Source organism: Neovison vison, chromosome 6, assembly GCF_020171115.1.
Source record: "Neovison vison isolate M4711 chromosome 6, ASM_NN_V1, whole genome shotgun sequence".
Lineage (NCBI taxonomy): Eukaryota > Metazoa > Chordata > Mammalia > Carnivora > Mustelidae > Neogale > Neogale vison.
This window is the reverse complement of record NC_058096.1, coordinates 207,371,566-207,396,209: the sequence shown is the minus strand read 5'-3', so window position 1 is coordinate 207,396,209 and position 24,644 is coordinate 207,371,566. Positions and strand designations below refer to the sequence as shown.

General features: G+C 47.8%; 1 protein-coding gene across 3 annotated transcripts in view; it reads left to right on the top strand.

Moving 5' to 3' along the window:
* KLHL18 (kelch like family member 18) overlaps nt 1-3,642 on the top strand; it is a 54,569-nt gene extending 50,927 nt beyond the window's left edge. For all 3 annotated transcript variants that reach the window (XM_044253696.1, XM_044253695.1, XM_044253697.1), the window contains one exon: nt 373-3,642. In XM_044253696.1, the coding sequence (XP_044109631.1) occupies nt 373-759 (387 nt within the window). In that variant the 3' untranslated portion in view covers nt 760-3,642. The remainder of the gene's footprint in view (nt 1-372) is intronic.
* The last annotated feature ends 21,002 nt before the right edge of the window (nt 3,643-24,644 follow it).

The following is a 24,644-nucleotide window of genomic DNA, read 5'->3' as shown; positions in this document are numbered from 1 at the left end:
TTAACCCACTGAGCCACTCAGGCGTCCCATGAAATTGCACTTATTCTCTAAAAAAAACCCTCAACTGCCATCTAGTAGTAGGTCCATGACGTCCATCAGTGCTATACTCTGGACAGATTTCAGGAGACCCTGCTCTCCTCCCGCCCCCGGGACCCCACAGGAGTGCCTCCTTGGGCAACGCCGTTGTTTCCCGGGAAGTAAGACAGCAGGGGTCAGAGTAGGTGCTCTCTGTGGATCAGCCCAGGAGCAGGGGTGCCGCTGCGGAAAGTGGGCATCAGGGGCAGTGCGCGGGCCTCTCCCTGGAGGCTGCCTCTGGGCGCCGCGAGGCCCCAGCCTCTGACTTGCGGACCTGGGCCTCTCTCCCCACCGCAGGTGGAGCACTACAACCAGCACACGGCCACCTGGCACCCGGCCGCCGGCATGCTCAACAAGCGCTGCCGGCACGGGGCCGCCTCCCTGGGAAGCAAGATGTTCGTCTGCGGGGGCTACGACGGCTCCGGCTTCCTCAGCATCGCCGAGATGTACAGCTCCGTGGCCGACCAGTGGTGCCTGATCGTGCCCATGCACACACGCCGGAGCCGGGTGTCCCTGGTGGCCAGCTGCGGGCGCCTCTATGCCGTGGGGGGCTATGACGGACAGTCAAACCTCAGCTCGGTGGAGATGTACGACCCGGAGACGGACCGCTGGACATTCATGGCCCCCATGGCCTGTCACGAGGGGGGCGTGGGTGTGGGCTGCATCCCCCTCCTCACTATCTAAGGCAGAGGGGGGATGTGGCGGGGTAGGGATCTGGTACAAACGTAGGCGCTCCCTTCCAGGGACAGGCCCTCTTGGGAGAGGGGGTAGACCAGAAGACGGGGTGAATGTGAGCTCGCTGGAGGTACGGCTTTTCCAGGTGCTTACATCCTCCCTCTCCGCGCTGCCCTGGGGACCGTCAAGCCTAGGTCACCAAGGTGCACCGCGTGGGGCAGAGCCCTTCTGGGTTCCGCAGCTGGCGACACGGGACTGCTGTGCTGGTCCACACGTACACGGGCTCCATCCAAGGCCAGCTCCCACCTGCCGCTTGCAGAAGGCCTGCCGTCTGACGCTCCTTCTCACCTGCTGCTCTCCAGCCGTGCTGTGGCCACTCAGCAGAGGAGTGGCTCTGGTGGCCCAGCCTGTTGGCAGCTGCGCTGCGGCTGGGGGAGGAAGGATGGACTTGGGGTGTCCTCGTTGCCTGTGGCGGAGGCGCCCCAGCCCCGGGGCTGCTTGCGCACGAGCATCTCTTCCATCCGAGGGCACAGAGCACAGGGTCCTCACTGTTAGGTAACCAGGGAGAACAGAAGCTCTTCCCATGTCCAGCTTCGGGATTTCAGTGAGGTCTTTTCATCTTGCTGAAGAGCAACAGAAGAAGAAAAAGAAAAAAAAAAGATACTTGAAAGAAATCGAAGGAAATTGAAACAAAGAAACACTTGAAAGAAACTGGAAAGAAAAGTACTTTTTTTTAAGTGAACATTCTTTGGGAGAAGAAAACGTTGAAAGACACTAAAGGGGAACACGTGTCTCCGTGGAAGACCGCCACCACGAGAAGGGCGGCGTCCACTCCCACGTTCGGGTCCCAGGGTCCTGAGGCCTTGCACAGCACTCGGGGTCGCCTCTGAGCCCTTGCGTGTCCGGGCCCTCGCGTGTCCGGGCTCAGTGTATTCTCCACTGGTCCTCTAGCAAGGTGCTCACGGGGTTTGCATTCACACCCACCATCAGAGGACTTTTTTTAACTGTAGGCTTAGCGAGTGGGCTGCTTTACAGCCGTCCACTCTTCTAGGTGGGAGTTCCCAGCTGGTCGCTGGAGGCTCCAGGTGCCCCTGTGGTCACCTCCCACAGCCACCATGGCACTCACTCAGATTCCCCACCCCCACTTTCATTCCTCATCTGACCAGCAAAGAAAGAGCAGGTCCGGCCGGATTCTCGCCTATCTATCTATCATTCCTGGATCGTTTTCCTCATCGTGATGCTTCTAGGGTACATTGACCGTTGGTACCTCTAGAACCTAACCAGGGACTTGGTCTTTCCACCAGCCATGGCCAGCTTGGACCAGTAACCTCGTCTACCCCTCCAGTCCACTGCTTTTCCATCCCCTCGCCAATTCCAGGGGCCTGGCTTCCCTCCAGCCCTCGGCAGAACGACCAGCAAGGTGGGCCTTTACATTCGAGCAAAGCTGACTTTATGGCAGAGAACTAAAGGCCGAAAGAATCTCTTGCTGCTGCAAAGAACAAGATTTTATATTTCTTCCTCTGATCTTAGCAAATGACCTCTTGAAGAGACTCCATGCTCCTTCCTCCTCCTCCCTGGACGGGACCTCGGTGTCGCACAGCGGAACCCGAACAGGAGGACCCTTGTGTTACCAGTGCACTGGGCAGTGGGGCTGTCCTTCATCTGCTGCTGCCAAAATCTGGTTTTCTAAAATGCTTCCAGTACAGACTAAAAGAGGATATAGTTCCTTTCACGCAAGACTGGCTCTTAGGGCCCCATTCTCCGACTGGCTCTTAGGGCCCCATCCTCCACCTGGCTGGTCTCCCGTCCCTTGATGGCTGCCTGGGGTGACCTGGAAGTGTGTTCAGAAAGGCACAGTGTGGAGCCCGAGACGTCTTTCCCACCCCAGCACCACAAGGTTTACGAGTGTGTGCAATCGCCATGTATCCAGAGGGAAGTACCTTTGTTACCCGCCACTTAGGAGCTGGGCCTCTGCTACAAGCACTTGAAAATGATGTTTTTATTTTAAAAGACTCAGCAGTCTGATATAGTTGAGCCTGGGCTCGTGGTGGAACCCCAGCATTTCTCAGTCCCTTTCGGTCTGTCTACAGAGGTAGACTCGGAAGGCAGTGGGGTCTGTGTTTCCTGTTAGAGAGATGTGTGTCCGTGCCCATCTTGTTATAAGCCCTTCTGTGAACTAGAAGCAGTCCTGGCCAGCCCAGATCGTGGAGGGGTTAAGGATCAGTGAGTGGGCTAACGAGCAGGCTTCCCAGCTCCTCAGGACGGTGGCCCAGATTTTGCCATTGAGGCTGATAGGTCATTTCCCACGCTATCTGCTGCTCTCGTAGTAACCTCCCAAACTCCACCCCAATCTCCTGGTGCGGAAGGTACACTGCTGCACCTGAGGCCCATGTTTTGATCTAGGTGAGCTCTGAGCAAAAATGAGCCAACACCAACATTTGCACACTCTTCAGCAGTCGGCTCCGTAGTCTGAGGAGGATGTTTGCAAGTGGCTGGGCTGGCTCTTTGGTGTTGGAGCCTTTCCAGGAGCCCCAGTGAAGAGTCCTCACCCAAGGATACTGTGAAAAGGGTGTAACCAGCGGGTGGGGGAGATGTTGTGCTCAGTGGACCACCTCTGAGCACAGGATTGTGGCACTCACTGTCCTTGGGCCTTTCCCCTTCCCAGATAACACACGGAGCCTTGTCTTCCAGGTTTCACCTGAGATCAAAGCCAGGATGGGAGCTGAAGACCAGCCTTTTGATCGGCCACAGAGATGGGAGTAGGTAGCAATTCTGCTCCTCCCACCCCCCACCAAGTCATTGTCCCCCAGCAAATCTTACTTCCTTTTATTTATAGAACGCATGTCTTTTGTGTTAAGAAACCAAAGAGAAATAAAGAGTACACTCCTAATACCTTCTTGTCCTTTCTTGTTTTATTTTTTAAATATTAGAAGTAAATCATCTTTTCTTTGCCTTTCAGTGAAAAAATACACTGGACAATGTAAAAATATTCCTGTGAAAATAAGAGAAGAGCCAGATGTGTAGCAAAAACAGTCGTGGAGAGACATGTGTATTTTATAAGAATGGGTTCGGGTGAAAAATACGCATGTTGCATACTTGCTGGTGTCCAAATCAGCACTCCTCTTGGCTTTTTCCCCTTTTTTTCACTCAGAGCCGTAAAACATGAGTTCCCTGATGGAATGCGGCTGCCCCATTGACTGTCTAGAACCAAAATGTCCAGCTCCTTTCTAAAACTCTGGGCCAGAAGTGCTTAACCTTGGTGCACATAAAAGGTACTAGAAAACGCTTTTTTTTTTAAGATTTTATTTATTTATTTATTTGACAGATGGAGATCACAAGCAGGCAGAGAGGCAGGCGGGGGCGGGGGTGGGGGCGGGTTGAGGGGGGAAGCAGGCTCCCTGCTGAGCAGAGAGCCAGATGCAGGGCTCGAACCCAGGACCCTGGGATCATGACTGGAGCCAAAGGCAGAGGCTTTAACCCACTGAGCCAGCCAGGCACTCCGGTGCAGGCAAATTCCTGTGGTGGTTTGTCCTCAGAATGGGAGAGAACCAGACTCCCGTCTTTAGTTTCCACTTCTCCAAATACAGCCACATTCCAGAGTTGCCTTCCTGAGATTGCACGCTGGTTACTGGTTGTAGAGGTCAGGAAACTCTTCATTTGCACTTTTCCAGAAGTCAGCTATGGTCAATCTTACCCACTGGGTGATGAGTATGCCGCAACTTGTTTTTCAAGTCTTTGGAAGGGTATGTCTCTCCCACGTAACATCCCACCAGCACACGTTTCACACATAAACACTATAAATTCTCACCAGGGCCTCTCAGGAATCCCCACCAGGTAGTTAGCATGGCTCATTTTAGTATGAGGAAACCGCCTCAGAAGGGCCCACGGACCCGATTCATCAGCTAACTGGTGGTGTTGCCAAGAACTGAAACCAGACTTCCACACTCAGACCAGCTCGCTGCATGGGAGCAGCATCTGGTCCGTCCAGCCTCGTGCCCGGTGTGTGCAGGACCGCTGCCCAGTACTGTGATGGACTTTGCATCATAGAAGTAAGTACCTTCATGCCAAAGCAGAGGAAGCCAGCTTATCTGTGGGCTCTATGCTGTAGGAGAAAGTTGTTAGCCCCGAAAGAACAGCCCTTTCCGTGTAACCACCCTCTTGTTCAGAAGTCCAGCTAGACTCCGCTAAACTCCTCTGCTGGACTCCCCATGTCCTATTGTTGTAGTCCCATGGGTTCCTCTCCCTTCACAACCAACAGCAGAGTCCCACTCCTCCTCACCTCAAAGGTGAAACTACTGGTTTCTGCTCCTGCTCACGATGACATAACACTGTACAACCAAAAAGCGCCAAGGGCATCTCTCTGTCCTCATAGTGATTAGCCCAGCCTTGCTGTTCCCAGTTTCATCTCTAGGGTACCCAGATGTTTTTCTCTCTAACAGAGCTGAGCTCCGGCTCCCTATTCTCTTTTCTTAGCTTGGCAGTTCAGGATAAAAACCCCGCATGGCATAGAAGGCCATGCATCCTGGCACTTGTCCCCACTTGGCCTCCCTGAAATAGTCCTTCAGGGTGTCATCATAGTTGTCCCTCCGCTAGGAAAGCATCTCTTGTCAGTGCGGTGCCCCTTTTCCATGCTTGTCCCCACCTGCTGTATCCCACCAGGGAACGGACTGTTTTCCCTGTCTTACCTGGTGGATAGTGTCTTTTGTCGTGTACTCAGCACTGGGTGCATAGAGGAGGTGTCGTAAGTATGTTTCTTGAACTTAAGGACACTCGGGGATATCAAATGCAAACACTGCTGATTTTTTAATAGTTTATTGAGGCATAATTTGCATACCTTAATAGTTACCCTTTTTAAAAGATTTTATTTATTTATTTGACAGAGATCGCAAGTAGGCAGAGAGGCAGGAGGAGAGAGGAGGGAAACAGGCTCCCTGCTGAGCGGAGAACCCGATTCGGGGCTCAATCCCAGGACCCCAGGATCATGACCTGAGCTGCAGGCAGAGGCTTTAACCCACTGAGCCACCCAGGCGCCCAGCATTTACCTATTTTAAGTGCTCTAAGATTTTTGGCAAATAGAATTGTGCAGCCATGACCACTGTCCCATCTTAGAATATTTTCATAATTTCAAAAAGTTCCTTCTTCCCCGTGTGTAGTTAATCCCCACTCCCACCGTCATCCTCAGGCAACCACTTTCTGTCTCCACAGATTTGCCTATTCTGAACTTTTACTATGAATGGAATCATATAAAAGGGTGGTCTTTTGTGCCTGCTTCTTTAGAATGTTTCTTTTTTCTTTTTTTTTAAGATTTTATTAATTTTGACGGAGAGAGAGAGATCACAAATAAGCAGAGAGGCAGGGGGAAGCAGGCTCCCTGCTGAGCAGAGAGCCAGATTCGAGGCTCGATCCCAGGACCCTGAGATCCTGACCCGAGCTGAAGGCAGAGGCTTAACCCACTGAGCCACCCAGGCGCCCCCTTTAGAATGTATCTGAGGTTCATCTAGGCTGCAGCATGTATCCATTTGTTTCTTTATCGTTCCTAAATAATATTCCACTGTGTAGATGCGCCACATTTTGTTTATCCATTTTTTTTCACTAATTGATGAATATTTAGTTTGTTTCCAGTTTGTGACTGTTATGAAAAATACTGCCGCGATGTACAAGTCTTTGTGGACATGCATCTTCACTTCTCTGGAGTAGGTGCCTGGAAGGTGCCTGTCACATGGTAAGCGTTTGTTCAACTTTTTAGGAAACCCGATGAGCTGCTCCACAGTGGCCGTACCATTCTGCCGTGTTCCCGTCAGCAGTGGGTGAGCATTCGGTTGCCCTGCAGCCTTGCCAACTCTTGAAATCGTCTCTCTCTGTTTAGAGCCATTCTAGTGGATGTGAAGTGGCATCTCCCCGGAGTTTTTGTTTTGTTTTGTTTTTTGTTTTTTTAAGATTTTATTTATTTATTTGACAGAGAGAGAGAGATCACAAGTAGGCAGCGAGGCAGGCAGAGAGAGAGGAGGAAGCAGGCTCCCTGCTGAGCAGAGAGCCTGATGCGGGGCCCGATCCCAGGACCCTGGGACCATGACCCGAGCTGAAGGCAGAGGCTTTAACCCCCTGAGCCCCCCAGGCGCCCCTCTCCGGAGTTTTAATTTGCATTTTCCTGACCACTAAAGATTTGGAGCATCTTTTCATGCCCTTGTTGACTGTATCTTCGGTGAAATGGCTATTCAAACCTGGCCCATTTTTAAATTGGGTCATGTCTTATGAATGAACTATAAGGCTTCTTTACATTTTCTGGATACCAACCCTTTATCAGATGCAGGACTTGTAAATATTTTCTCCCCGGGTATGATGTGTTTTCATTTTGTCAGCGGTGTGCGTCTCTTGAATTGTCCAAGTTCTTAATTTTGACAAAGTTTGGCTTAGCAATTATTTGTTTTATGGATTATGCTTTTGGAGTCATAGTCTTAAGGACTTTTTGCATAAGCAAAGATCACAGAGGAATTCTTCTAGAAGTTTCATGGTTTAGCTCTTATGTAGGTGTATTCCATTTTGAGTTAATTTTTAAAACTTCATTTTTGGGGGGCACCTGGGTGACTCAGTCAGTTGAGCATCTGACTTTTGATTTCAGCTCAGGTCATGATCTCAGCATCCTGAGATCGAGCCCCAAGTTGGGCTCTGTGCTCAGTGGGGGGGGGGTCTACTTCAGATTCTGCCCCCCCCCGCCCCTTCTGCTCGTGAATCCTCATTCATGCTCTCTCTCTCTCTCTCTCTCTCAAATAAATAAATTTTTTTAAATTTTTCATTTTTTTGTGTGCGTGGCTATCCATTTGTCTTGGTACATTTGTTGTAAAGACTACGCCTCCATTGAACTGCTTTGGCATCTTTGTTGAAATCTGTTGATCATAAATGGAAGGGTTTATTTCTAGCTTCTCAGTTCTGTTCCATTGATCTTATATGCTTGTCCATGAGCCTATGCCACACTGATTGTATGATACTGATTTCTTCAGCTTTAAAGTAAGTCTTAAAGGACACCTGGGTGACTCAGTCTTGTTGGGCAGCTGCCTTCAGCTCAGGTCATGATCCCAGGGTCCTGGGATCAAGTCCTGCATCAGGCTCCTTGCTTGGCGGGGAGCCTGCTTCTCTCTCTGCTTCTGCCTGCCACTCTGCTTACTTGTGCTCTCTCTGACAAATAAATAAATAAAATCTTTTAAAGAAAAGAAAAGAAAGAGGAAGAAGGAAGGAAAGAAAGAAAGTCTTAAAATTGGATAATGTTCAGTCCTTAACCTTATTCCTTTTAAAATTCTTTTGACTATTTTAGGTGCCTGTATTCTCATACCTTTTATGATTAGCTCATCAATTTCTACAGAAAAACCTTCTGGGGTTTTAATAGATATTATGTTGAATTTATGAATGAATTTGAGAAGAATTTAACCAACCTGACAATATAAAGTCTTCCAATCCATGAACACAGAATGCTTGTCATTTGTTTAGATTTTCCTAAATTTCTCTCAGCAATATTTTGTCATTTTCAGTGTATAATCTTATACTTCTTTTGTTAAATTATTCCTACATATTTTTATTTTTTTTAATTCTATCATCAATGGACTTGCTTTCTTTTATTTTCAGATTTTTTTGGTGTTTAATATTTAGAGATTTTTTTTTTAAAGATTTTATTTATTTATTTGTGAGAGAGAGAGGGAGAGAGAGCGAGCACAGGCAGACAGAGAGGCAGGCAGAGGCAGAGGGAGAAGCAGACTCCCTGCCGAGCAAGGAGCCCGACGTGGGACTCGATCCCAGGACGCTAGGATCATGACCTGAGCTGAAGGCAGCTGCTTAACCAACTGAGCCACCCAGGCGTCCCTAGAGATTATTTTTGATATTGGTCTTATATCCTGAGACCTTGTTAAACTCATGTATTAGTTTTTATCCTTAAAAAATAATGTATATTCTTTGGGATTTTCTTAAAAAAAAAAAAAAAGATTTTATTTATTTATTTGACAGGGAGAAGGAACACTAGCAAGGGGAGTGGGAGAGGGAGAAGCAGGCCTCCTGCTGATCAGGGAGCCTGATGCAGGGCTTGATCCCAGGATCCAGGGATCATGACCTGAGCCGAAGGCAACTGCTTAATGACTGAGCCACGAGGAGCCCCTGGGGTTTTCTCTATAAGATATATAATCTGTTAATAAAGGCAGTTTGCTTTTTCCTTTCCAATCTGGATGGCTTTAACTTTTTCCTGCTTATTGCAGTAGCTATAACCTCTGCTGTACAAAGTGTTGTATACAAGTGGCAAAAATGAATATCCTTGCCTTCTTCTCAGTCTTAGGGAGGAAAACATTCAGTCCTTTACCATTAAATATGTTAAGCTATGGGGTTGTTGTTGTTTTTTTAAAGATCTTATTTGTTTGTTTATTAGAGAGAGAGAGCATGGGGTGGAGCAGAACGAGAGGGAGAAGCTGACTCCCTACTGAACAGGGAGCCTGATGTCATGACTTAAGCTAAGGTCATGACATGAGTTGAGGTCGTACACTTGACACTGAGCCATTCAAGACGCCCCACAGCTGTGGCTTTTTCATCAGTGACTTTTTCTTTTTCTTTTCTTTTTTTTAAAGATTTTATTTGTTTATGTATTTATTTGACAGAGAGTGAGAGAGCACAAGCAGGAGAGCAGTAGAGGGAGAGGGAGAAGCAGGCTCCCCACCGAGCAGGGATCCTCATGCAGGACTTGATCCCAGGACCCCGGGATCATGACCTGAGCCGAAGGCAGATGCTTTACCGACTGAGCCACTCAGGCACCCCTTTCAGTGAGTTTTTTCAAGCAGAAGAAATTTTATTCTATTCCTAATTTGTTGAGAGTTTTCGTCATGAATGAGTATTAGATTCTGTCCGATGATTTTCCCGCATATCTCATGATGATCGTGTGGTTTTTGTCCTTTAACCTGTTAATGCTGCATATAACACTGATTTTCAAGATGTTGAGCCAACATTGTATTCCTGGGGAAAATGCCTCTCAGCCATGGCTTTATAATCCTTCTATGTTGTTGGGTGTGGCTTGCTAGTATTTGGTGAAGTATTTTTGTGTCTGTGTTCACTAAAGATGTTTTCTGCGGTTTTCTCTTCTCATGATATCTTTGGCTGGTAGTACTGCCCCCCATAGGAGGGAAGTGTTTCCTACTCCTCTGTTTCTGAAAGAGTTTGTGAGGGATTGGTATTATTTCTAAAATATTTGATTGGGGCACCTGGGTGGCTCGGTTGGTTAAGGAGTCTGCCTTTGGCTCAGGTCATGATCCCAGGGTCCTGGGATCAAGACCTGCATCGGGCTCCCTGCTCCTTGGGGAGCCTGCTTCTCCTCTACCTCTGCTGCCCCCCCTGCTTTCTCTCTGGCTCTTTCTCAAATAAATAAATAAAATCTTTAAAAAATAATATAAAATATTTGATAGAATTGGGGCTCCCAGGTGGCTCAGTCTGCTAAGCCTCCAATTCCTGGTTTTGGTTCAGGTCATGATCTCAGGATCACAAGATTGAGCCCCATGTCGGGCTCTGCACTCTAATCGGACTCTACTTGAGAATCTTTCTTTCTCTCCTTCTGCCCCTCCTGCCCGTGCTCTTTCTCTCTAAAATAAATAAGTAAATAAAATCTTAAATATATGTAAGACCCCCTGAGGTGGGCATCTGCTTCTCTTAGGGGGTTGGATCCTTGTGGTTAGGGAAATTCTTGCCCCTTCAGCAGGGATTGAGATGATAACCATGTCCCTTCTTCACTAATGCTCCCATCTCTCTGTCTCAAAGATCATCTCTGTTCTCCACTCTTCTACTGCCCACCGCTGCCTCTCTCTCACTTCCAAATGTGAGAGGCCTCAGCGCTCTGTCCCGGGCTCTGATTCCATCCCATACCTTCTCCCTAGCTGATAGTGCCCATTCCCAGGTGTGAGGACGGCATCCGGAGTCCCATCTCTGGACTGGCACGGGATCGCATACTCACTTGTCTGCGTCCCAGTATGACCATTTCCACTTTGGTCCCTCAGCTGGTCACCCCCTAGTTTTCCCCCTCCTGATGGTGTATCTCTCGTCTTCCCAGTTGCTCACTCAGGAACCTAGTGGTGGATTTGGCATTGGGGAAGGGATGAGTCATTCATTCATCTTTTTCTTCTCCATCAGCCAAGCTATGACCTTGTTCTCTTGACTCTCCCTCCAGTCTAAATCTGTCCTCCACCTCCATAGCAGTCCACACCATCAGAACGTCCCTTAGAATGTGGATCGCCCTAATGGCTTCCTGACTGGCTTCCTGCTTCCACCTTGAGCTCCTTGTAGTCCACAGGTAGCTCAGCAGCCAGAGTGAAATTGTAAAGCTGTAAATCACATCTCGTCACTACCCTGCTCAGATGCCTCCAGATGTTCCCCAGGGTCTCAGGGCCTGCTCTGTTGTTTTCCGGGGTGGATCAGACACAGCTCCTCTAACGGGTAAGATGTGTGGTCCCTGGAGATGGAGGGTCAAGGACACTTAGCTCCTCCTTCCGAGGCCAAGCTCTCCTTGATTCTTTTTTTTTTTTTTTTTAAGATTTTATTTATTTATTTGATAGAGAGAGACAGCGAGAGAGGGAATACAAGCAGGGGAAGTGGGAGAAGGAGAAGCAGGCCTCCTGCCTAGCAGGGAGCCCCATGTGGGGCTTGATCCCAGGACCCTGGGATCATGACCTGAGCTGAAGGCAGATGCTTAACAACTAAGCCAACCAGGCACCCCTCCTCAGTTCTTGATAGAGTATTTGTCCAACAAATCTTGTTGGATCCTTCCAAAGAGACAGCCGGGTTATCCCCATTTTACAGATGAGCAAATTAAGAGTGAGAGAGGGGAAGAGACCTCCCCGAGACCAATCAGTAATGAGCAGCAAACAAAAACATCAACAGGTAGACAGATAACAAAGTGTGACTATCCCATCCGTACTTGGCCGTAGAAGGAATGAACTATCGGTACAACATAAATGACTCTCGACGTCACAATGCTTAGTGAGAAAAGCCAGATGTGAGAAGCAGGTATGCTGTGTGATTCTTGGTCCATTCGGGCAGCTATCACCAAACGCAGTACATGGATGGGGTGTTAAAAACAACATGAATTTTGGGGATGCCTGGGTGGCTCAGTGGGTTAAAGCCTCTGCCTTCGGCTCAGGTCATGATCCCAGGGTCCTGGGATTGAGCCCCGCATCGAGCTCTCTGCTCCATGGGGAGCCTGCTTCCTCCCATCTCTCTCTCTCTGCCTGCCTCTCTGCCTACTTGTGATCTCTGTCTGTCAAGTAAATAAATAAAAATCTTTAAAAAAAAAACAACAACATGAATTTTTGTCTCGCGTGGTTGTAGAGGCTGGGAAGTCCAAAGTCAAGGAACTGGCAGATTCCGTGTGGAGTCAGGTCCTGCTTCTCGGTTCACAGATGGCCAGTCTGCTGCTTGCGTCCTCTCATGGTGGGAGTGGCGGGGGAGCTCTCCATCTCTTACAAAGGCAGTAATTCCATTCATGAGGACTCCACCCTCACAACCGAATCACCTCCCAAAGGCCCCACCTCCACAGACCCTCCGTGGAGGGGCCAAGATTGCAACACACAAATTTTGAGGGTACACAAACACCCCATCTAGAGGCTTCCATTCATATGTAACTCTGGAAATTGCAAATTAATCTACAGCAACAGAAAGAAGTGGTTGCCAGAGAATGGCAGAACTGGGGAGGAAGGTGTCAGGGAAGAGGCAAGGATCGTAAACCGGTGTGAGGAAGCTTTGGGGGACAGCGGATGTGTATACTGTTTTGATTTTGGTGATGACTTCAGGGGTCTGTACTATGTCAAGTATATCTAAATGTACACTTTGAATACATACGTGCAAGTCATTATATGTCATTTATAGCTCAGTAAATCTGTTTTGTTTTGTTTTTAAAGATTTATTTTAGAGAGAATGTGAGTGTGGGGAGGGGCAGAAGGAGAGAGTCTTCAAGCAGACTCCCCGCCCAGTGAAGCCTGACCTGGGATGGGGCTCCATCGCACAACCTTGAGATCATGACCTGACCCGAAACCAAGAGTCAGATGATTAATCGACTGAGCCACGCAGGTGCCCCTGTTTTGTTGTTTTTTGTTTTTTTTTTTTAAGCAACAAAACACTGATTCCCAAAAAAACAAAAACAAAAAACACTGATTCTCACTGCAGCTTCTGTGGCCCCTAAGGTCTGCTGTCTCTTCTGGGGCTCTGGAGCCTGGCGTGGGGTTCAGGCTGGGACAGTAAGGGGGCCTGTGGGCTCTCGGGGCACTGTGGTCTCCGTCGCATGGGAACAAGCCCGGCTCAGCAGCTCCCAGGCTGGGGCCTGCTGTGTCCACCCATGTAGGTAAACTTTGGGGCCCTGCTTTAGCCATTTGACACAAACACTTTTCCTTGATGTTACATGGTCCTCAAGATTGCTGCTGTTTTAAAACTTTCGACTTCTTTATGCCTATGCTCCCCTCATACCTCCCCCTTCCTAATTCACATGAAGGAGAAGTGTGCCTCAGAGGGAGGCTTTGCTCCAGCGAAGCTCCCACTTTTTTTCCTTTTCTGTTTGACTCCCCCTCATTCTCCTACCACTTACATCAGCAGCTCCCCCGCAAAAAAACCCTACTAACACCCATGGATTTTCTTCTCTATTTTTCTCTCGTATTCATATAAACCATCTGGGTGCATCTGCATGTCCATTATTTGGGAGTTTTTGTGTACTTTACAGAAAATGGACTCTACATAATTTTTTTTTCTGTACATAATTTTTGAGCCTTCTTTCCCCCCACCTTCTGCCAAAGCTCTAATCTACCCTGTGTGCTTGTCCCACTATTTATTCAGTCATTCCCCTCACCTTTCCTGGTGTCCTCTTCATTCCCACGTTTTGGCCACTTGGTATTCTTGAAAGATGTTGGTTTTTTTTTTTACACCTGTGCCTGTAATCCAAGTGGAATTAATAGATGTTACATGTCTTCCTCCAGTGTGAAAACTATCCTTTTCTAGGGCGCCTGGGTGGCTCAGTCGGTTCAGTGTCCGCCTTCGGCTCAGGTCATGAACCCAGGGTCCTGGGATCGAGCCCCACTTCAGGCTCCCTGCTCAGCGGGGAGTCTGCTTGCCCCTCTGCCCTTCACCATGCTTGTGCTCTCTCTCGCTCTTCCTCACTCTCTCACATGAATAAATGAAGTCTTAGAAAGAAAGAAAGAAAACTATCCTTTCCCCACCAAAGTGTGCTACTGTCCTTGCCACCGAGCCCTTCTCATATGGACAGCAACCTGCTTCCTGGTTCTCTCCCGTCCTTCGTCCCCCTTCTGGACCACAGTCACTTTGTCTCAGCTCATTGTTCCTTTTCACCGTTTTCTTAGCTCTTCCTGGACGTTGCTTCTCACAAGTAAATTTTAAGATTATTCCCTTCAAAAACACACAAACCCTGTAGGGATCCTAATAGAGTCTAATACATTGAGTTTATATATTTTGGGAAAATGGACTTATTCATGATATTAAATCTTTTGACTGGTTCAGGATTTATTTTTAATTAACAAGCCCTGAATTTTACTTAGGGAGATAAAGCCGCAAACAATCTGATCAGACACTCCTGCCTTTTGGAGCTTAAATTACTAGACTTCTCTTTCCATTTTTTTCAGATCTTATATTGTGCCTTTTAATCAGATTGGGCTATAATTTGGTTACATTAAACCTGCAAAAATCTAGAGAAAGCCCAGACTGGGCGTTTTAGGATCAGAAAGGATTTGGCTTTTTGTCTGCTAGTATAACAGCCTGGGAAAAGGACACTAGATTTCAGATCCTGGGAAGGCGAGACAACACACTATTACCAACATTACAGTTATTATTAGTTGCCAGTAGTCTATGGAGAATTGCTTCATAAGTGATATTTTATACTCTCTTTAGGTTTATATGAAGTGTATTCTGAGACTAATAAAATGAACTGAGGAGCTTTCCATTTTTTCCCCTTGGTTTTGAATTAAATAACTATGATATATAGATAGAAGTGATATTGTGATATTTTACATAAACTACATATCTTCCTTACCATGGGGTCATGTCCTGAGAAGCCCACTGTAAGCTGAAAATATTATATGTCGGAAATGCATTTCATACACCACCTAATCTACTGAGCACCACAGCCTAGCCTGGCCCAGGTTAGACAAGCTCAGAACACTTACAGTAGCCTGCAGTTAGGCAAAATCATCGAACAGCAAGTGTATTTTATAACAAAGCATTAAGCAGCTCGTGTAATCTATTGAGTGCTGTAGTGGAAGTGAAAAGCAGCCTGATTCTATGGGTACAGAATGGTTCACCCCTTTGATCACACCTGCGAGCCCTGCCCCGCATCAGGAGAGAAGATGGAACCGCACGCCCCTGCCCAGGGAAAAATCCAAATTCATAATTTGAAGTACGGTTTCTACTAACCCATATCTCTTTTGCAGCTTTGTCGAGGACAACCGTAACTCGAACCATCACTGAACCAGCACTGAGTCAGGAATATCTGTATTAACAAAGTTTAAAATAACTTTGGGATGAAGTCGTTCAAAGCCTCCCCACTCCAAGTGCCGACCAGCATCACCTGAATATGAGCTGCAAAAGCAGATTCCTGGGGCTCACCCAAGCCTACTGGATCAGAATCTCTATATATTTTTTTAATCTGTATTTTATTTATTTATTTGACAGACAGAGATCACAAGTAGACAGAGAGAGAGGAAGGGAAGCAGGCTCCCCGGAGAGCAGAGAGCCCGATGCAGGGCTCGATCCCAGGACCCTGAGATCATGACCTGAGCCAAAGGCAGAGACTTTAACCCACTGAGCCACCCAGGTGCCCCAACGGGATCTGTATTTTAAGGAGACTCCTCTGAGGTCTCTTGTGGGCATTGAGCAGCCCCTCTCTCCAGCCTGGGTAATCTCAGCTGTGGGCCATCAGGTGGTGGAACTCTAAATCACCTTTCCAGGCTCTTATGAGAAAACTGACCTTTTCACGTCTTCCTGCTCTAGTCCCAGGTCAATGGTCATTTTTAGCTAAGAAATCATTCACTTCCTCCGGCTTTTCATTCTCTGTAGTCACAACACTTTTTTTTTTTTTTTGCGGGTAGTCATAAATTCTTAAATTCCATCAGTCTGGTATGCGGGTGTTTGTGGCTCTTCCCCTCCCACATCGCCTGAACACGTTTTGCCTCTCTCTTTGTTAGTCAGGCTTATAAAGGCTTCACATATTCTAACGCAAGCATTTTCCTTAATGTAACACTATCTTCATATTTATTTCAAAAGCTGCACAATATTCCATCCACCGGTTTTATAACATAAGTACCTGAATCATCCCCACTCTTGGGGAGGGGAGCAATTCCCTATTCCCAGCAGCACAAATAAAACTGCCTAAAGACCTCTACCCGGCCTTAGATGGTAGCTTAGCTTCTTAGAATGGCCACACGCCTGGAGACCCCAGTCCCTTCCTAGGAACTTCCTGTCGTCTCAGCGTTGTTTGCAACAATTTCAAAACAAAAGAAAACAGAAACAGCTTCTGTGTTGACAGTGGGGGTGATTTCAATCGGGAGGTGGAGCCACCCGGTAAAGCATCAGGTAGAGAGTTCACGCGGTGGGTCAGTAGTGACTGAACTGCTACGATACAGGAGAGTAAGCTCGTTGTGAAATGGAGCGTATGCTATCAGGTCGATTTTTGTTTAAAAAAGAAAACTCGGGGCGCCTGGGTGGCTCAGTGGGTTAAAGCCTCTGCCTTCGGCTCAGGTCATGATCTCAGGGTCCTGGGATCAAACCCCACATCTGGCTCTCTGCTTAGCAGGGAGCCTGCTTCCCTTCCTCTCTCTCTGCCTGCCTCTCTGCCTACTTGTGATCTCTGCCTCTGCCAAATAAATAAATAAAGTCTTAAAAAAAAAAAAAAAACTCACGTCTGTGTGTGTGTGTGTGTCTGCCCGTATGAGGCATAAAATTGGATTCCCGTGACCATTTAAATGCTGCCCTAGAGGTTGTTCACCCATTGCCCTCCCCCTCCCAAACCCAGTGACCTCTTCCTTCTTAACCTTGCTTCTGTGGGCCCGAAACCTCTCCGAAGCTGCCAGGCCAAGAAAGCAGTTTGGAGCCTCTGAGTTGTCTCAGGGGCTGTGAGAAGGCAGCCGTGTGACCTCCAGCAGGGCCCGTGACTGACCTTCCAGGTGCCCCCTCTCCTGCAGGCGACAGTGTGATGGTCCAGTTTTCCCCAGGCCTTGTGTCATATGCTACTGACCCCCAGCCCTAGGCCTGGAGCTTCCTGGGAGAAGTTGCTCAGCCCAGTCCCGTAGAGTCCGGGGCCCAAGGGGGAAGACCTGGAAGAGGCCTGGCAGTACTCCATTTCAGGAGCAGGGCTCGGGCGAGGAAGGGGCCTGCAGGGTGTGAATGAGGTGCTGGTGCATTCTCTGGGGCCACGAGGATTAGAGGTGACCTCCAGCTGATCATGATTTCCCCCCCCATGGGGAGAGGGGCTGAGGGTCTAATTTATCCTGCTCATACGAAACTTACCCATTTCCCAACCCCACCCAAGGCTCCCTCCCTGCAGCATCCCTTCCCACCTCTCCCCCTCCCGTGGGTGCTCCCCAGGATTTAGGTGGCAAGGGGGACGGAGTGTGGGCCTCCTTGAGTCAACCAATGTCCTTGAGACTTTGTTCACCAGAAGTTGTAGAGGATACATGCAGCTTGCAAGGCAGTTCAGAGAAAACTGTATGTTCATAAACAAGGGGCAGCATTATCACTAATGAAGAGGAGTCCTTGGCCTCCCCATCTCCCCAAGGGGCCATACCCCATTGCCCCTCAGATGAGAGAGTTTCCCTTGGCTATTTCTGTAGCAAAGACTTTTTTTTTTTTAAGAATTTATTTATTCATTTGAGAGGGAGAGCACACAAGTAGGGGGAGCAGCACAGAGAGAGAGAAGCAGACTCCCCACTGAGCAGGGGAGCCCAATTCAGGACTCGATCCCAGGACCCCGAGATGATGACCTGCGCCAAAGGCAGACGCTTAACCATCTGAGCCACCCAGGAGCCCTGTAGCAAAGACACTTGAAGAAGCAGGCTAGTGAGAAGGAATAAGCGTACGTCCGGTCAACAAGCATTTACACAGCATTTATCACGGTGTCCCAGGAGCTGTTCTCAAGGCTGGGTGCGCCCGTCACCAAGGCCAGGGGTTTGCTGGTGGGCCAGGTGTGGGTTGAGAGAGAGCAGGGAGCCAAGGATGACACCTGGGTTTCTGGATGGATGAAGTCACTGGCTAGACTGGGGTGGGCTGCAGGAAAGGCAGGTTCAGAGGGAAGATACTGAGTGTGTGATAACCTTTGGACATCCACAGGAAGGCGGCCAGGAAGCAGTCTGCTACACAAGTCTGGGGTTCAGGGAGAGAGGCAGAAGGAGGCACAAAGGTAGTATAAAGGCAGTAAAAGCAGTTGAGGAGGCTGGAGCAGGTCACTCTGCCTTCCTGAGCCTCCAGGGCAGTCCTCAGACGGCCTCTCTCTGTCCTCATCCTGTTTCTCTCTCACATCCCTGCCCTGACCTGATGGAGTCTGGGTTCCTATGATGCACAGCGGAAAGGCCCCCAGGACTGCCTCACTGGTCTCCTCCCCTCAAATCCAGCCTGTTTCTAGGCCTTTATTCTTCACTTATTCACTGGATCATTTATTTCAGAAACATTTGATCGAGATTCTCTCCTGTGGTTCTCACCAGGAGGTGAGCTGACCCCTGGGAGGAGCCCGGGAATGTGAAGGGACATTTAGTTGCCGCAGTGACTGGGCCGGGAGCAGGGGTGCACAAAAGGAATTGCCCTCCTGGGATTCCAGGATCACCTTGTTAGAAACCCATTCCACAGCCACACCTGCCACTGGCTCCGGAGGGCCCAGCTGTGAGTCGACACAGTGTGATCTGGCTGGGGGCACAGTGGGTAAAGCCAGCATGGTTTGAGGATTATGGAGGCACAGATAAGGGAAAGACACTTCTGGCTGGGGAAGAGCAGGGGGCCTTCCTAGAGGAGGTGACTTTGCAGCTGTGTCTTAAAGGGTGAGTAGGATTTACAGATGGGATGGGACAGGAATTCCAGGCGGAGAAAGTAGGTATGCAAAGGCAGAGGAGCATGGGCTCAGGCTGTGCAGAAAAGGGGCCGGTGGTCCCCAGTCAGCCCTTTCCCTAGTGGCCCAGAGGACCCAGCCAGGCTTGGACTGTGACACTCATTTCTGCCCTGGCTCTTCCACCCACTTGCAGGAGGTCCCACCTCTGGCTTCTGTTTTCCCAAATGTGGGACAAGAAGGAGGGTCAGTTTCCAAGGAGTCGCTGCGGCCCAGAGCTCAGAGCCAGACCAGAGGCATTGTCCTGGGGAACGGGAGGCCAGCACCACCTTTCTTTTCTCCTTGAGCAGTCATCTCCCTCCCCTCCTGGCAATTCACCTTAAGAAGAGCTTGATGGGCCCATTTTCCAGGTGAGGACACTGAGACCCCTTGCGCTGTCCCCTCAGTGGTCGGATGGTTACCTGGCAGAGATCAGTGCTGGGAACTAACTGAGGGGAGGAGTTGGGAGGGGAGGGGAAGTGGGAGGCATGGAGGGGTGGGAAGAGTGGAGGGGGGACAAGAGTTGGAGGTGTGGAGGGGGACAGGGGATGTGAGCATGGAAGGGGAGACCGAGGTAGGAAGCAGTGGGGGAGGTTGGAGGGGAGGTGGGGCGGCAGAGTGCAGACAGCAGGAAGGCAAGGGGACAGGCTGGTCTGTGCTGTGGGGGTGCGATGGGGGGGCACGCTGAGCACAGGGCAGAGAGCCCCGCTGGAACGTACCTGCTGCCTGGCCCACTGCAGCCCTAGCCTCACGCTCCTCAAGGCAGGGATGCAGACGGAGGCTGACCACGGAACCAGGCAGGACTGGGAGCGCCGGGAAGCGTGGGAGAGGACTAGAGGCGCGGCCACTAAATCAAGGACGTCCAGTAAGTGAGGGAATGGGAACAGGCCTCTGTAAGTGAGCACACCAAAGGAGGCCGTATTTGTGGGAAATAAAAGAGTGCACAGAGAAAAGATGCAGAGGACGATACTAACGGTTAATGTCTGTCCCTGGGTGATGGGTCCCAGGACATTTTCTATTTTATTTTGCTTCTCCACATTTTGTTAATTTGCTATAATAAAATGTTATTTTCCTAATTTTATACAAGCAGTTATCTCTAGGTGGATTATGGTCCCACTTTATTCTTTCTTTTTTTATAGTCAGTAATTTTTTTAAAGTGTGCGTTACTTCTTTTTTTTTTTTTTTAATTATTTATTTGACTGAGAGAGAGAGTACAAACCGAGGGAGCGCGAGACAGAGAAGCAGGCTGAGCAGGGAGCTGGACACGGGGCTCAATGCTAGGCTCGATCCCAGGACACTGGGATCATGACCTGAGCCAAAGGCAGACGGTTAACTGACTGAGCCACCCAGGCACCCAGCATGTACTTCTTCTATAATAAGGACTGATAATTGATGTAGGAAAGACAATGTTAGGGTACAAACCTGTCGGCCAAAAAAGAATTCTTGAGACGCCTTTGGTGCAAAAGGTGATTTTATTAAAGCACGGGGACACGACCCATGGGCAGAGAGAGCTGCACTGGGGTCATGCAGAGTGGCCCATTATATACTTTCAAGCTGGGAGGGGGTTAGGGATAGCGTAAGTCTCTAAGGAATTTTGGAAACAAGGTTTCTAGGACCTTGAGAGGACTAGCTCTTGTTGGGAAAAGGTCATTTATTACCGTTTAATAAAACCTGAGTCATGAGACCTTTCAGTTGTATCTTGGTGGACCATATGCTTGGGAAATGTTTGCCAAAACATATCTTGGGGGGGTTTAGAGATAAAGGAAGTTTCCAAAGGAATTTTTATACATTAAAGGAAACTTACAGGACCCTGGTGTGTGTGTGTCAGGGGGGCTGTTCGGGCTAGGATTGTCTTTTGCCCTTCGCAAAGTATTAACATCAAGGCAGTTGAGTCCCTAGAGGAATGTCACTCTTCCTGTTTCAAGGACTTGTCAATGGGCTATAGGTAGTAAGGAAATTTAATAATTTTTCTTGTGCCTTTGATTCCCACATCATTCCTCCCTGAACAGTTTTGATCTTTAAATCTTTAAGGTTGTTGAGGGTGGAAGGTCTCATCTTCTGCAACTTCTTCCTGCTAAATAGGACATAGAGATGTCCCTCCCTGTGGGTCAACATTGGTCAGTTGTGGTTTATGTAGATACAGGAGTTATAAAGGGCAGGGGCAGCTGAGTCCAAGGGAGACCGCATGGGTGGATCTCCCTGAGTGGAAAGGATCACCTGTTGGCTTGAAGTCATGGCAGCGAGGGTGTCTCGGCACCAAGTGGACAGACATGGGAGAAAACAGCAAAACGTGATAAGTGTAACAAAAAGAAAAAGAAGCTCAAGTGAGAGTTCTTTAGTAGTTGACAAAAATCCTCTTCCTGTCCAGGTGTTTAACCAATCATTAAAGGAAAGAGAGAGATCTTTTGATGTCCCAATTTGAGTATTTATGTCAGAAACCCAGAAGTATTTTGGGGTAATCAGGAACATATACGTAGTATTTTGTTTTGTGATAGCATGACTTCCACCTTGTGTAGCAGTTGAGACATCTAATGTCATTCTGTTTTGTAGATTGTAGGGCTTTGACCGTGTACTTATTAGCTTCCTATGTGCCAAACAACATGCTCCTATCAAAAAGACACAGAACATGTTCACCGTTATTTTAAATTTGGAAGGCTGGCTGGGTTGGTAATGGTTTTAAGAATGCATCCGTGCATCCAGGAAAAACCCAGAGTTCAGAGGCCTATCCAGCCTGGGAGAAGCCAAGTTGAACACAAGTTAGAGCTGCATAGCCATTGGGTCCTGTTAGAAGATAGTCATCCAATTCTGGGTCTCCTTTAACTGCAGTCAAGATATGAAGGGCTTTTCCATTTTTGGAGGGGCACCTTTTTTTTTTAATAAACATATAATATATTTTTATCCCCAGGGGTACAGGTCTGTGAATCGCCAGGTTTACACACTTCACAGCACTCACCGTAGCACATACCCTCCTCAATGTCCATAACCCCACCCCCCTTCTCCCAACCCCCCTCCCCCCAGAAACCCTCAGTTTGTTTTGTGAGATTAAGAGTCACTTATGGTTTGTCTCCCTCCCAATCCCATCTTGTTTCATTCATTCTTCTCCTACCCCCTTAGCCCTCCATGTTGCATCTCCACTTCCTCATATCAGGGAGATCATATGATAGTTGTCTTTCTCCAATTGACTTATTTCGCTAAGCATGATACTGGAGGGGCATCTTTTGAATGTGTGATAAAAGGCAGTCCATTGTTACTTTGTAGGGACCAAGGGAGTCCAAATCTAGGGACAGTTTTTCTTGGCAAAGGTTTTGTCACCTCCATGGCCTGTTCACCCAAGTCAGTAGCTTGGTGTAAATCCTGTATTACTTTCAATTGGTTATTTTGGGATATAAAGATTTTTCATTATTAACAAGCCAGTCCTGTGCATTTCTTGGTCTGAATAGACTGAACTTAGGGACTTTATTGGAGTTCAAACTGGTAAAAGACTTAATTTCAGGCCCATGTTCAGTTGCAGAGTTATGGCTTGATAATAATCCCCTTTTCTTCCACAATTCTCCGTGAGCATGTAGGACTAGGAAAGCATATTTGGAGTCAGCATAAGTATTGACTTTTAAGGCTTTGGCAATTGCCAAACATGAGTGAGAACTACAGCATACCCAGCTTTTCTTATTCTTTTTTCCATGAAACTATTGTCATCAGTAAACCAACTGTCATCTGCATTTTTGATAGGGGAATCTTTTAAATCTGGTTGACTAGCATAAACAAGATCAATAACCTCTGAACAGTTATGCTCTGTAGAAGGACAATGGTCAGGTCCAGGCATAAGGGTAGCTGGGGTTAAAGTTTGACGGGTTTCAAGTATTATTTCAGGCATACCTATAAGCGTAGCCTGGTATTTAGGAAGTCAGCCTCCATCACCCATTGGTGGCCTTTGGTCTCTAAAACACTCTGGACTTGATGTGAAGTCCTTCCAGTCAGGGACTGTCCCATAGTGAGATCTGAGGTTCCCCTTGTTGTGTACTTGGCTAGAGCCTTTGTTTGCAATCGTATCTCAGTAGAGGTAGATTTAGGATAAATATAACATGAGGGATGAAGCCGTCAAGAAGTCCTCTTTGTTTGAGGTCCAGAGTTGGTTAAGCAGCTGCCTTCGGCTCAGGTCATGATCCCAGCGTCCTGGGATCGAGTCCCACATCGGGCTCCTTGCTTGGCGGGGAGCCTGCTTCTGCCTCTGCCTGCCATTCTGTCTGCCTGTGCTTGCTCGCTCTCCCTCTCTCTCTCTGACAAATAAATAAAAAATCTTAAAAAAAAAAAAAGAAGAATATCCTAACTATAAGGAATCACTGGCAAGTAGGAGAAGACTTGTCAAGAGATAAGGGCATCCCCAAGTGCACCATCCAATCCAGCCATAAAAAAGTGGGGTCATCCATTAATTCCACAAACCCATGATTAACCCTACAGAGTGGGGTATTCTCTGGCTCTTAGGGAACAATTTCATCATCCCAGCCACATAGAATTGGTCAAGGTACTAGTTGAGTTATACAATTGTTGGGTACTCAATCCCATTTTCCAACTGTTTAAATAATCATGTGCCCATGGGGTCCTGTTATCCCCACAGAATAATAAGATTGTCTATACGTGCTATTGTGCTAATTTCTCTGAAGTTTACCCCCAAGATGTCTAGCTTAGGTACACAAACATTTAAAGACAATCAGATCTAGAATTTAACATTCGCAAAGGTGACTTACTGAAACATATTTTTTTCTCTAAAATAACCCTCATTTTAAATCAGAAGTAACCCAATCAGGACCAATTTGTTTGCAAAACAAGTCAAGTTTTAACAAACTTGGCATAATCATTTACATAAGCTCAGCAAGAATAATGATTGATCATATAGATCTTTGAGAATCTGCATTGCTTGAGGTTTTTATAAGGAATCTCTAGGTTGAATTTTTTTTTTAATTTTATTTTTTAAAAGATTTTATTCGTTTATTTGTTGGAGAGAGAGATCACAAGTAGGCAGAGAGGCAGGCAGAGAGCGGGAAGCATGCTCCCTGCTGAGCAGAGAGCCCAGTGTGGGGCTCGATCCCAGGACCCTGAGATCATGACCTGAGCCGAAGGCAGAGGCTCAACCCACGGAGCCACCCAGGCGCCCCTAGGTTGCGTTTTTAATAGTCTCTCCAGGCCAGAAGCCAGGCCAAGTGCTTGCCATCAGACATGCCTCCAATCCCTGTCAATTTGGGCAGATTCCTCTTCATAAGGTCCCCCAATATAGCCTGAGGTTCCTGCACCTGCCAGGAAGTGACATTCTTGACTCACCCGGTGAGGCTGCTGGGGACTCTGTAAGCAAAGTATCAGGCCAACGTTTCCAAGGGGCTTTATGGTTCCAGGCTTCATAAAGTCAACCTTAGTTCCTTCAAGCTGCCTGGTAATACTGAGTCTGAGCATGTCTCTCCCAAATACGACATTCCAGTCCAAGCCGTGGTAAAATAGCCAACATTTTCCAGTGATGCCCAGTTACAAGAAGAACAGATTCTTATTGAACTTATGCAAATGACTATGATTGCCATAGAAGAAAGAATACTTACTGAGACCTTTTGAATTTTGGAGCGTTCAGGTAGGGAGAAAAGTTAAATGCTTCAAAATTATGTTTCTGTAAATTATAGATATCTTAAGAGAAAGTTCCCTTAATCTGGAGCAGTAAACATTAGAAAACCAGCACAGCAGTGTTTCAACCAAGAGTTACACAACCATAATCATCCTTTTAGTTCATTTAGTCCCATGTTACTCATTCTTGTTCAGTTTGAATGTAGCTTTTAGTTCG